At 37.4% G+C, this 13216-nt stretch overlaps 1 protein-coding gene across 5 annotated transcripts in view; it reads left to right on the top strand.

Moving 5' to 3' along the window:
- Positions 1-13216, top strand: part of KDM3A (lysine demethylase 3A) — a 50671-nt gene that overhangs the window by 7318 nt on the left and 30137 nt on the right. For all 5 annotated transcript variants that reach the window (XM_070573689.1, XM_070573690.1, XM_070573693.1 and 2 more), the window contains exons 3-8: positions 1090-1245; positions 3268-3378; positions 6504-6606; positions 7337-7461; positions 7712-7784; positions 7897-7985. In XM_070573689.1, coding sequence (XP_070429790.1) covers positions 1090-1245; positions 3268-3378; positions 6504-6606; positions 7337-7461; positions 7712-7784; positions 7897-7985 — 657 coding nt within the window. The remainder of the gene's footprint in view (positions 1-1089; positions 1246-3267; positions 3379-6503; positions 6607-7336; positions 7462-7711; positions 7785-7896; positions 7986-13216) is intronic.

Here is a 13216-nt window from a genome sequence, read left to right as displayed (position 1 = left end):
CTTTAGTAAGAGAAGGAGTTTTATTTATTTTTCTGAAGTATAGTTGACATACGATATATTAATTTCAAGTATACAGCATAGTGATTCAACATATACATAAGAGGAGGAATTTTAAATTAAATAAAAATAGTGATTTTTACATCACATATTGTATGTAGGCAGTTTATTGTATATCAGTTAAAATACAAAAAAACTTAAAAATATTTAGAATAAAATAAGAGGTAGCATGTTCATAAAGGTTTAAAGAAGCTGGGGTGTTTTGGTGCATTTATCTGACTTTTAAGGTTTTATGAACAATTCTTCTGGGTCACTGTCAGAGACCCACTTTTGGACTGAATTCTTTTTTTATGTCTTAAAATATTTATACAAATTGTAAGTTTTAACTTTAAGGTGAAAAGATATTTTGCAGGTCAGAAGCAGAAAACTTCACAATTACTTGGAAAATGATATTTCAAAGGTAGCTTAACTTTTATATAAGAGGCTAGAGGTAGTTTTGGAAAACTCTAGGGTCGTTTATCAGTAGCTTGTTTCTGTATTTACCAAAGTAGTCTCCAGACTCTCTCCCAGTTTATTCAATTCAAAGGGTTGTGAGGCTGTGCTATTAGGCTTTGTGCTAAGTCCTACTGATACCAGAGGAATTCAAAAGCAAGTGGTGGATTGTATTGATGGGGAGTCATCTTAAGCCCACAGACCATGTCAACATAGAATTACAATACCTGCAATAAGTACTTCTTCTGGGTTTCAGATTTCTGTCTCAGTTCTCAAAGCTCTGATGTCTAATTAACGTATGTAAAAACCTTCTACATGGGGGTTCTTTGATTTATGGGCTTCCCAGAAGTTACTTTGGGAGCAGACACTGGCCCTCAATGCTCTTGACGTCTGCTTCCCAAGGTGGTTTGGGACCTAAAGCTTGATCCACATCTGGTTAGTTTATTGTGGGCTGTGAAGGGAAATAAGAGAGCAGGAAAGGGGGACAGTACATCCAGATAACAAGATTTGAATAGAATAATAAAGATGTAATTCAACTTGGGCATTTTTCATTTTTACTTTTGTTAATCTACTGTTTCTTCCCCCATTCTGTTTGTCTAGGTGTGTGTGGAGTTTGATGGGGAATCTTGGAGGAAGAGAAGATGGATAGAAGTCTACAGCCTTCTAAGGAGAGCGTTTTTAGTAGAGCATAACTTGGTTTTAGCTGAACGAAAATCTCCTGAAATTTCTGAACGAATTGTTCAGTTGCCTGCCATAGTGAGTAAAACTTGGGATTATTGAACTCATGAGAAAAGGGTATTTCATCCACTATGAGTGAAACCAGGGGAATATATATGTATGTAATGCCTATATTTGGTCCTCTAGAAAATAATGGTAAGATAAATGACAATGTGGAAGAGTCAGAAGAGCACCCAGCATATTCTGTCAGCCCTGCCAGGAGCTCACTGACTCTGGGCCCTAGACTTTCTTTTTTTTTTTTTTTTTTTTTTTAATTTTTTATTAATGTTATGATAGATTACAACCTTGTGAGATTTCAGTTGTACATTTTTGTTAGTCATGTTGTGGGTACACCACTTCCCCCTCCGTACCCTCCCCCCACCCCCCCTTTTCCCTGGTAACCACCGATCAGATCTCCTTATCACTATGCTAATTTCCACCTATGAGTGGAGTCATATAGAGTTCGTCTTTCTCTGACTGACTTATTTCGCTTAACATAATGCCCTCGAGGTCCATCCACATTGTTGTGAATGGGCCAATTTCGTCTTTTTTTATGGCTGAGTAGTATTCCATTGTGTATATATACCACATCTTCTTTATCCAATCATCAGTTTCTGGGCATGTAGGCTGGTTCCACGTCTTGGCTATTGTAAATAATGCTGCGATGAACATAGGGGTGCAACGGACTCTTGAGATATCTGATATCAGGTTCTTAGGATAGATACCCAGTAATGGGATGGCTGGGTCATAGGGTATTTCTATTTTTAACTTTTTGAGAAATCTCCATACTGTTTTCCATAGTGGCTGTACCAGTTTGCATTCCCACCAACAGTGTATGAGGGTTCCTCTTTCTCCACAACCTCTCCAACATTTGTCGTTCTTGGTTTTGGATGTTTTTGCCAATCTAACGGGGGTAAGGTGATATCTTAGTGTAGTTTTGATTTGCATTTCCCTGATGATTAGCGATGATGAACATCTTTTCATGTGTCTATTGGCCATATTCATATCTTCTTTTGAGAAATGTCTGTTCATGTGGGCCCTAGACTTTCTTGGGCCTCAGTTTCTTCACTTGAAAAATAGGGATGGAGATAATGTGGGGAATGTGTAGGTCAGAGGTCTGAACCCAGCAGACGTATACAGATATACAGATCTGTTTGGTTTGATCCTTACAGTGTTTTAAGAAAATTTGAATTAGTTGTCTACTTTAACAAATGTAGAGAGTATACCTCAAAATCTAAATTTCCAGTTTCTCCTAAACAGAACTGCAAGTTATGGCAACACTGGAGTCTTGTAGCAGTTCTCTATTGCAACAATAGGCTGCAGCTGAATGGTAGCTGTTGCCTGGCCCTGTAAGGGTTTCCTGTCTTAGTCTCATGATCTCTGAGCTTTCCTCTGGTTCATAATATTCTTTGGCTCTAAAGATACTGGCAGTCGATACATGATTGTGTCATTTCCACATGGTAAGTCTGGTGCAGTTAGAGAAAAGTCATCACCATGCCTGGAGAGGACAGTTCAGGCTTTATGAGACATGAGCTGGGCTTGAAGGAGGGTGGGCTAGATTTGGATAGTTGGAAAGGCTGGGAGGATGATTGAAAGGCTGATGAGATTATGAAGGGTCTTGCATGCTGTGTTAACAAAGTGAAGATTTTTCCTGTGGGTAAGAAGAGCTGCTGGAGGGTTTTGAGTGATGTAGAATTTTGGTTAGAGTTGTATTTTGCTTTTTGTATTTCTTTCCCTGAACTATTAAGAATTTGCTAAAAAACATGGCCCTCCCTACCTAGAAAAATGTACAAACACAATTCTTTGCATAAATTTTAGGGAAGCCATGCATCTGTGGACTTGACTCCCAAATGTGTATCTAGTTTAAATTATTCATTTTAAATAAACATTGTGTGATCTTGTTGTGGTTGCATAAAGAGTTGTTATTGAGATACTTGGGAGTAAATAAAAAACTAATGACTTTATCTCTTTGTGTGTGTGTGGAAAATTGCTAGGCCCCTTTTTCAGAATTATGCTGACAGCAGTTGTGATGCTAAAACATTTTCTTTTCTTTTCTTTTAGATGTACAAATCTCTGTTGGACAAAGCTGGTTTGGGATCCATAACTTCTATTCGCTTTCTAGGAGATCAACAAAGAGTATTTCTCTCTAAAGACCTTTTGAAGCCTATACAGGTAAAACATAGAAACAAACCCTAAAAATAGAAATATAAACTCTTTTAACATAAGAACTAAAATATTGATGTTGATTGCTCTATTTCAGATATCTAAGAGAGAAAAGAACCCATCCTACGAGCATTTAGTTGTTAGACATCATCCTTCAGTGTTAGCCATTGGGTTGGTTCTGTCCATTTGGGCTTGGAAGGACGAAGTTGATGGGGTGTGTGTATGGAAATATCTAGGTGATGATAAAATAATTTTTAAAAGATTGACTGTCATTCATATATATATATATATATACACACACACACAAATATGTCTGTATACATTACTCATGGATTCTATATTTGTGAATTTGCCTACTTACCAAAATATTTAACACCCACATCAAAACTTTAGTGCTTTTACAGTCATTTGCAGACATGTGCAGAGTGGTGAGAAATTTGAGTTGCCTGACACATGTTCCCAGCGGAGGTCAAGGGAACATTCTGCCTTCTTATTTCATCTCTCATTCTGTAAACAAGTATCCTTTTTGAGGCCTCTTTAGTGCCGAATTTTTCTACTTTTCATTGGTGATTTCACTGTTTAAAATGGCCCCCAAGGGTAGTCCTGAAGTGCTGTCTAGTGTTCCCAAGTGCAAGAAGGCTGTGATGTGTCTTAGAAGGAAAATATATGTGTTAGATGAGCTTCATTCAGCTAGGAGTTATAGTGCGGTTGGCTAGAGTTCAGAGTTAATGCAACAATGTATACTAAGTGTGTCTTTTGACAGAACCAGACATAAGAGATTATGTATTGACTGGTTGATGAAAATGTTGTGACCAGAAGCTAAAGGGACCTAACCCTATCTTTCCCCTAGGGGCATGGCTCAATATTCACTAATAGTGTTTGTGGCGACTTAACAGAGCATAACTACCATGAATAATGAGAATCGTGTGTGTGGGTGTGGGTGTGTATATATGTATCTATCTGTGTGTTCTTTCCAATTAGCTTGCAAAACTCCTGCTTTTTTCTTCACAACATTTATTAGACTCCTGGGTCTTACTCATATGTGATTTTTTTTTTTATTATTATGAAAATATTGGGAGGGAGGGGAAGAACACACAGATTTATCTCCGCACATCACTACCTTGGGAATAATGTTGGTCTTATAATAACATTCATCTTTTAGATGTCATTTATGAAGCTTAATAATCCCCTTTACCTATTTCTGTTTTGTGACCTGACTTGTTTCTGTGGCCTTTAAAAGAATTAAACCAGTTTATTTTCAAAAGGCAGTTTAGGGCTAATAATCATACCTGTTGCTGGGCCTGTATTGCAAAACCCAAAGTACTGGCTTTTTCTCTACTCAAGTTTCACTTTTACTTCCATATTCTGAAAGTGAGTGTAAAAATGGTTCACTCTGAACCTTATTTTATAATGTTTAAGTAAATAGAACAGAGGAGGATGCTTTTACTTAAGTTAATTTTAGATACAAGTTACTGTCATGTCAGATAAGGCATCTTGGTATTTTTCCTGCCTTAAAAGGAATAATGACCTGCTCTTAAGGACCTAGGGACATACTGGAGGGTCTCTGGATATCTTGCTTTACTGAGTGATAGAGTAGTTTTTACTTAGCATTGTTTTCTGGACAATTCTCTTTTACATCTTTCATGCATCCAAGCTTTTGAGTTAAAGTAGAACTCATAATTTTGTTTCTTGAGATTGAAAAAGAAAAATCCAGATGAGTAGGTTTTTATTTGTTCTCAGGGAGATCCACTGTGAGCTATCAGTGTGAATGTTATTAATATACTATTGAGGGAGACTGATGTGTGCTCTTGACTTTGGCTAGTGATATTAGTGGTCAAAGTTTAGTGCTTCAGGTCATTCTCTTTAGGTATGGATGATCACATTAGGCTTCTACTGTATGAAACTCTGTTTTAGGGGTTGTGATTATTGCAGTAGGATGCCTTCCCTAAATAATGCACAGAGCACCTTAAGATCATTTGGCATGTGCAAAAGTTAGAACTGAAACTTAAAGTCTGCCTCTTGGATTGAATTTGGCTCAGTTATCTGTGGGTCGGAAAAAAGACAAAGTATCCAGGTCAACTGTCTGGCACTTTGGTTGAGCCCTAACAGTCTCCTAGGCAGAGTAGAATTATTTAAGAGCCCTTTGTGGCTCTCCACTTTAAGTTTTATCTTATAGTAGGAATTGGAGAATACATTTCAATTTTTTGGAATTGCGGTAGCCTGAGGAAAAAACCCAACAAACCCACGCATGGCTCATCCTGGTAATTAATGTTGAGCCCTTATGAAAACCCCAGGTTAAGTCTAATGTTACCTGGCTTAAGAAATTCACTTTCTCATCGCGGCCTCTAAAAGACTAGTTATCCTTCCCAATGGGAGAAATGGATGAGTTATTTTTGGCTAGTATGCATCCATTTCACAGTGGCAGGAAAGCATGAAGGCCTGACATTGGAAGGGCTTCCGTGCTATATAGTTTGGGTTTGGCAGGTTGTTCGTATTGATAGTTTCTGTATATATTTATCATAACTGAGTGTACGCACAAAGCCAGAAGACTATGAAATAGTGCCAAAAATGGAGCTGCTGCCAAGAATTGAGTGTTTTAAAAGTGGCTTGCTGAAGACTTAGGCTATTCATTCAGATTTTGTTATTATTCCCCCATCCCCCTTTACCATTTGTAAAGAAGAGTGCATTTGGAATTCTAGCTAGGTTAAATGAATCTGTATGAAGCAACAATTTCAGTGAATTGACACTATGGATCTGTGTGTCTTTTGCCCCTTGGATTTGGATCTGTGATTTCCCTAATCCCTAGTGTTTGGCATGCGTTGACCAGCTAGTTTGTGTGCTTATTTATGTTTCCCATAGCCAAATTTATATCATATTTAAAATTATGCTTTGAGCCACTCTTGGTATTTGTTATACTGTTGGTTTGGGGTGACTTCGCTTCAGTCTGCCTTATATCTGTAATCGTTTGGTTTCTTATTATTTGGCCTCTTCAGTTCATTGGAGTTGTAATGGTCTCGTGCCATCAAATGGCTAATTGACACTCTTTTACCCACTCTGATTAAACTGATTGAAATATCCACTGGAATTTAAACAACTCTTGTTACCTTAAAATGTCATGATTTTCCATTTTTCAGGACGTAAACAGTCTTCGACTTTCCCTTATGGATAATCAAAATGTCAGTAAAGAATTTCAAGCTTTGATTGTGAAACATTTGGATGAAAGCCATCTTTTACAAGGTATGTGATTATGTTAGTGATAGTTCATGAGTTGACCAGTGATTAGCTTTTAAGAACCTACGTTTTAGCCTTTCTTACTGGTTCTCTCATTAAAATGTCTAAGTTTTTAGAAATTTCTCTGCTGCTTTCCCCATGCAACTAGATGACTGAAGGACTTTATATATTCTATAATGTATTTTAAGACCTCTGAAATTTGGAAAGTTCAGGGATTATGTGAAAACTATGAAAGTAAAGTAGATATTTAAAAAGCTCAGCTGTGTTTTGACATGGAATTTGATGTTTGGAATTTCAGTGTTATAAAATTGATAAGAGATTAATTTGGTAATCCTGATCTTCCCATTTACTGAGTTTCTTGGTCAATTGCACAGTCATAAGTGTTTTATCAGACTTAGCAGTTCTTTTGGGGTTCCTGAATTTGGATTCTCTAAATTCTGCACAGGATAGTGGATTAGGTCTCAATGCATTATCTGACACTACTTGGCCTGATGCAGATGCTAGAATATATTGTCACTGTAAGATAAATCAATAGGAAAATGGAGCTTTGAAATGAAAAGTTTAAATTTTCTCCTACCTTTGTTGAAATGTCTGTCTTCTCTTGTTTATAGCAATATTATTTAATGTTTACTTTTGTCTACTACACTTTTTAAAGAGTTAGGAAAAAATTATCTGGGATGATGGTGCTGTTGGGAGATAATGCAAATTTCTCTAAGGATTTTTTTTTTTCTTTAAGGTGACAAAAACTTAGTTGGTTCAGAAGTGAAAATTTATAGCTTGGACCCATCTACTCAGTGGTTTTCTGCAACTGTTGTAAATGGAAACCCAGCATCAAAAACTCTTCAAGTCAACTGTGAGGAGGTAAAGATGATAAGTGCATGTAAGATAAGGTGACAGGGAAAGATAATTGCAAAGAAGGATTAGGATATCTTATGGGGGCTAAAGACCTTTATTATATTACAATATTAGAATAGAAAGAGAAATATCACAATTGTTTTAAAAAAGAAATTGTTTGTAAGAATCTCCTGTTGTTATGTTTATAGAGCTAATTTCTGGTATGTTCCTGAGCATTTTTTAATTTTCCAGTATCTTTGTTGTATTTATTTTTAAGATTCCAGCACTGAAAATTGTCGATCCATCATTGATTCATGTTGAAGTTATACATGATAACTTTGTGACATGTGGTAAGATATATTGTTTGATTAAAACCTTTCTTCTCCTTTGTGTGTTTCTCCTTTCTCCATCTCATGTTAAGAGAAACAGAGAAGCCAACTTACCAATTTTTAAATATTTTAGGTAACTCTACAAGAATTGGAGCTGTAAAACGCAAGTCTTCTGAGAATAATGGAAGCCTGGTTTCCAAACAAGCAAAATCTTGCTCTGAGGTAACTGTGATTTATTTTTGTCACTTTGTGTAAAGCCTTCCTTAACTCTGACAGTGCATGGCCAGTTTGTTAGTGGTTACAAAGCTGTCTTCTCTGCTCTTCTGTGCTCTCTTGTCTGCTCGTCTTTGCTAGTTCCAGATCTTGGCCATAATTTCTACACTCAAGCAGATGGAGATAATATAAGTTTCTGGTTTGCTATTTTTATGTAAAAAATGTTTTATTTTTTGATGTTTGCTGAAAATTCTCAATGGATTTGACAGTTTCACCACATGTGGAGCTGTTTTGAAGGTAAATTTAGTTGTGTGTATCAAATTGGAAGAAGGCCTGGCATGAGAAGAGGGCAGGAACCTTAGAATTCTGTGTGAATTTGGTGTTGAAATCGGATTCCCACCTCCTCAATAGTAGAGAGTTTGATTGGTTATCTATGATTGGGTAAACAGACATGCTAGTTTTTTGAAGGAAGTGATTGGTCTGCTATTACTAATTTCTGCCCAGGAAAGTAGAGGCTTCTATGAATGCCACTGTGAGTTCAAGTATTGGATTTAATTCTATTCTGAAGTAGTTAGGACTTGGATCAAGAAATTTAAAACTTTCGCTTTTAGGTGAATTGAATCCTTAGGACCTATTACAGTACAAATAACTTTTTCACAACTTAAGTATCCAGATGCACTAGTATTACATGGATAATTTCCTGTGTTGTAATTATCAAAAACACCCTTATGATGCTCTGCTCCAGGTTGGAGTTTAGAATTTCAAAATTGACCAAGTTGATATTCTTAAGATTATTGGCAACATTTTAGAGGGTACCTTTAGTAGGTCCAGGGGAGCAAGGCAAGGAGAAATGGCATGAGAGTGAGCCAGGGTCAGTGAATGAGTCTAGGGTTCTAGATCAGGGCAGACTGGACTATGACATCAACTGGAACCAAAGCAAGCTCTGTGCTACACAAATGCTTAAAAATCTGGGCACCTAGAAATGATTGGCTTTCCTGAACCTTCAGTAACAAGTTCGATACGTAACCAAAAACTTTGTAAACTAAGGTGTCTCATACCTCTGTCTTCTAAGTGTGTAGGCCTGACTTCAGGTTGTTCAGGAAAGAATGAAGAGGTAATTATGGAAATTAGTATTACCACCTTTCATTTTTGTCTTACAGTTTACAAAGGTAAAATGTAGTAAGGACTGTAAAGTGAGGATATCGAGCAAGTGATTATTGCATCTTAGAGTTGAGCTCACAGAAGATATTGTCAAGTAATCCACAGTATTAGAAGCTGAGAGAGAAACAGAGTAGAGTGAAAACCTGTTAGGTTTTGACATTGGATAAATTGTTAGCAATCTTGACTAGAGGTAATAAAACCCAGTTTGGAGAAGTTGGTTAGGTGTTTCCTTCATTGGTGGCATTCGTGGAGAATGCATCAGTGTTATGATAAGGAGAGCTACACATGTTGTGGTGGGGAGAGGGCGAGGGAATAGGAAATGGCATCCTGCTGGATCTTAGAGGAGGAATCAATCTGGAGTACAGGCAGGACAGGGGTCACTGGGGACCTCCTGTGGGGGAAGGTGCCAGTTCTTTAAAGTGTCAAGTTTATCAGCTATGGGACAGGTAATTGAGCCAGTTTATAACCTTCAAAGAGATACTGTGAAATGTGGTACTATGTACATACGTAAGCGATCTTCTCTGCCTGACTCACACTCTTGAAGGCAGGGAGCATGTCTTTTTGATCTCTTTCAGCATATCATCCAGCTCAGGTTTTTGGGCTACTAAACTGATTGTGGGCACGATAGAAGCTATGTTTTTTTAAAGCCTGAACTTTGGCTGGGAGATAAGTCCCTTAACCTATTTCAGCCTTAACTTCTGCATCTAAAATGAGAAACTATATTTGATGTTTTAAAAATGTCTGTTTCAGCTCTTATGCCCTCTGCTAGTCATCTTCTCATTTTAAAGGAAGTTGGAGATGGTAGGTTTTTGCCTGGGTATTGACATTTTTACAAAGTTTTTTTTTTTAATTATGAAAGTTATCCGCTTTACACTGCACTTGTCAAAATAAAGATTCTCACATTTTAAAAAGTTATTCTCATTTTAAAATGTTTAGTTAACTCAGAAAAGCATAGTAAAGAAAAGAAACATCACTTGTAATCACACTTCTCAGAGACACTCACTATTCACTTTTTGGAATACCTGTTGTCCCCCTGTTTTTGGTCCCTGTATATTCATGGACACCCTTTGTTTTTCTTTTCTTTTTTTTTTTTAACTAAAAATGATGCTCTTCCATAGCTGCCTTGTGTATATTGTATACACAATATATTGTGTGTTGTATACACAGTACATTGTCAGTATTTTTCCATATCAATAAATACTCTCTTTTATCCTGAGTGATTCTTATAATCAGTCAAGTTTTGGAAACACTGGCCTGGCCTAGATTTCAAGAGAGCTGGAGAGGTAAAGGAAGAAGTAGGGAGAGAGAGTTCATTTAAATGTGTGAGTGAAAGGTGAGTACAGTAACACACTTGGCACACGTCTCTCTCTGTTTGCACTTCCTGGGTGTGTTGACTGGCACAGAGTTTACTTTTAGAGTAGCCTTTGGATGACAGGAGTTTGGGATTAGGTAGATGAGACTCTTGATTTCCTTGATGACTACTTTTGGATAAGGTAACCTGTTTGCCAGTAACTCTGGCTCCTTGAAGGTCTTCTCTGCCTAGCAGACTATTCCCCAGAGTTAGGACATTGCTTGGTTAATTGGGAGAGTCTGCTAAGGAGTGTGAGCCAGCAGTGTCCTTTTTAGAATACCATCATACACTCAATTATATTATCTCCGTCTGCTGGCAGGGAGGAACTATTGCCATGACTGGTATAGAAGACCTTCAGGGAAAACTCTTCAGGTAAGAAGATACTTTGACCCTTGTCGAGTCAGAGGCTACTGCAGTGGTGTGCACGTGAAGATGGGGTTTGGAATCTGAGCCCTATCCCTGTTGAGCTAACCCTTAGGAAAGTTGTAGAGTGATATACTTCGGTTTCTTAAAGGAAAAGCCATCCTAAGTTATGCTAATTCTAACACATGATGACTAAACTGAGAAAATTTTCATGATATTTTTCTGCTTTGAGGCAGCTAATGTATGTGCCAGGCACTGTGGTAAAGCACAGCCTTAAGCTTCATTGCTCTCATTTTACAATGGAGGAAACTGAAGCTTCAAGAGGTTAAATAATGTGCTAGAAAGTGTCAGAGACTGGATTCAAATCAAGGTCTAACACCAGACCCCCGTACTCTTAACCACTGTGCCGTGGCTGCCACTCCTTTCCAAGTCTTTTCCTTGGTATGGTGAGTCACCATTGTAAAAACAGTAGATACCTCCTTCCTTCCCTCTATTGCTCCATGCCTCTTTCCAACAAATATTTATTGAGTATTTAATATGTTTTAGACATTGGTGAGCATTACTGCCTGGCTCTTGAGTTAACTCATAAGACTTAGTTATAGCTGTTTTGAAATATTAAGTGCTAACAGCATTCATTCATTCCTGCATTCTACCAGTCTTATTTATTGAGTGTCTGCCATGTGCCTGGCTTTATAAGGTATAACAGTGGACGCAAGAGCAGAGTCCCTGCCCATAAGAGTGTATGTTTCATTGTGAGGAGACTGACAATGAAAAAGTAATGTAAATAGAGGTACTTTCACAGTGTGATAGTGCAATGAAAGATATAAACATGATAAGATGATGAAGAATGAGGAGGTGACTTGTGGGGCACTGCTTTGAAAGAGTGATCAGAGATTCTAAGGAGGTGACAGTTGAGCAGTTTTGAAGGTGAAGCGCTGGAACTAACCAGCCACCTGAAAACTGACCAGACAGAGAGAATAGCAAGTACAAAGGTGCAAACAAGAAAGAGCTTAGAACCTTTGAAGACCAGAAAGGAAGCCTATGTAGTTGGAGCGTTGTGGACAAGTGGAATGCAATGAGTGGAAGTGATTGGTGGGGAACAGACCACATAGAATTCTTGTAGGCAGTGGAGTGCCATGATCTGAATGAATTATATTTTATACAGATTGATCTGTGGTAAGGTAAATTTCAGGTAGGAGGGATAAGATTCAGGTAAAAACGGAAGAAATCGGGCCAGTTAGGAGACACATAGTGGTCTGGGGAAAAGATGGTGGCATGGAAAGAAATGGATAGATTCCAAAAATATTTTGGAAATAGAGGCAGGACTTACTGGCTCATTGATTGGATGTGGGAAATGAGATGGAGGGTTTTTTGACTCAAGCAGCTCAATGGATATTGTACAGAATAAAAATATATGCTTAGGTTTGCAATCTGAATTTAAGTACATTACTCCCAGCAGAGTAATTTAACAAAAGGTATTAGTACATCAACTCAAAACATAAGTCAGAATAAAAAGGTGATATGAGGGAAGATGCTTGCTAAAAGTGAGCCTTGATGAGCATTTTGAAGTGACTTGGCAATTTAACTTTGGGAGGCTAATCTTTTAATAGATGGTTACAAGAGAATTGTAAAATAGAGTCAAAAAGGACTTTAGGGATAAATTTATCTAATTTCCTCATTTTAAGGATTAGGTAACTGAGGCCAAAAGAGGTAAAGTTGACTATCCCTAGGATATTCTTAGAATAGCCAAAGCCTCCCTCAAAAAATCCCTTCTGGGGAAGACTCAGCTAATATTTAGCTAAAATTGAGTTGACTAAAATAGTATAATATATGATCACATAATTTAGTACTTTAAAGTAGTTTGAGGCTATGTCAAAACTTTGATAGTAATTAAGGAAACTCTTCTTATTTTTCAGTTATTCTGTTCAGCATATACTAGACAGTGTTTTCAGGGCTGCCAGAGTAAGTGTCTGAGAAAAAGATTCGTGAGTGGACTACATATAAATATATTCAGAGTTGTGAGGTTTTAAAAACTCACTAAGGGAAGTACTACATCAAATTTTAGAAATTAATAACTAGAAGAAGAAACTTTGAAGATTCTTCAAGTTTAGATTTGGTTGTAGAATAAATGTAAAGGTGATTGTGGTGTGAAAGAGAGATGGTTGAGAAAGGCGTATGGCTTCAAGTTTGAGCACATATGAAGATAGGCTGGTGAAGATGTATGGATTTCATCTGGGTTAGCCCTAGACTATTGAGCTATCTGGAGTTGAGTTTAATCTCTTCCTTCTCTTTCCATGGTGGGAAGTTTATTTTTGTGGGCAGTATCAACTGGGAAGAAGTGGGTTCATTATTTATATTTTCCCAA

This window comes from Equus przewalskii, chromosome 14, assembly GCF_037783145.1.
Source record: "Equus przewalskii isolate Varuska chromosome 14, EquPr2, whole genome shotgun sequence".
NCBI lineage: Eukaryota > Metazoa > Chordata > Mammalia > Perissodactyla > Equidae > Equus > Equus przewalskii.
Note: the sequence above shows the minus strand (reverse complement) of the source record. Positions and strands in the feature narration are given on the sequence as shown.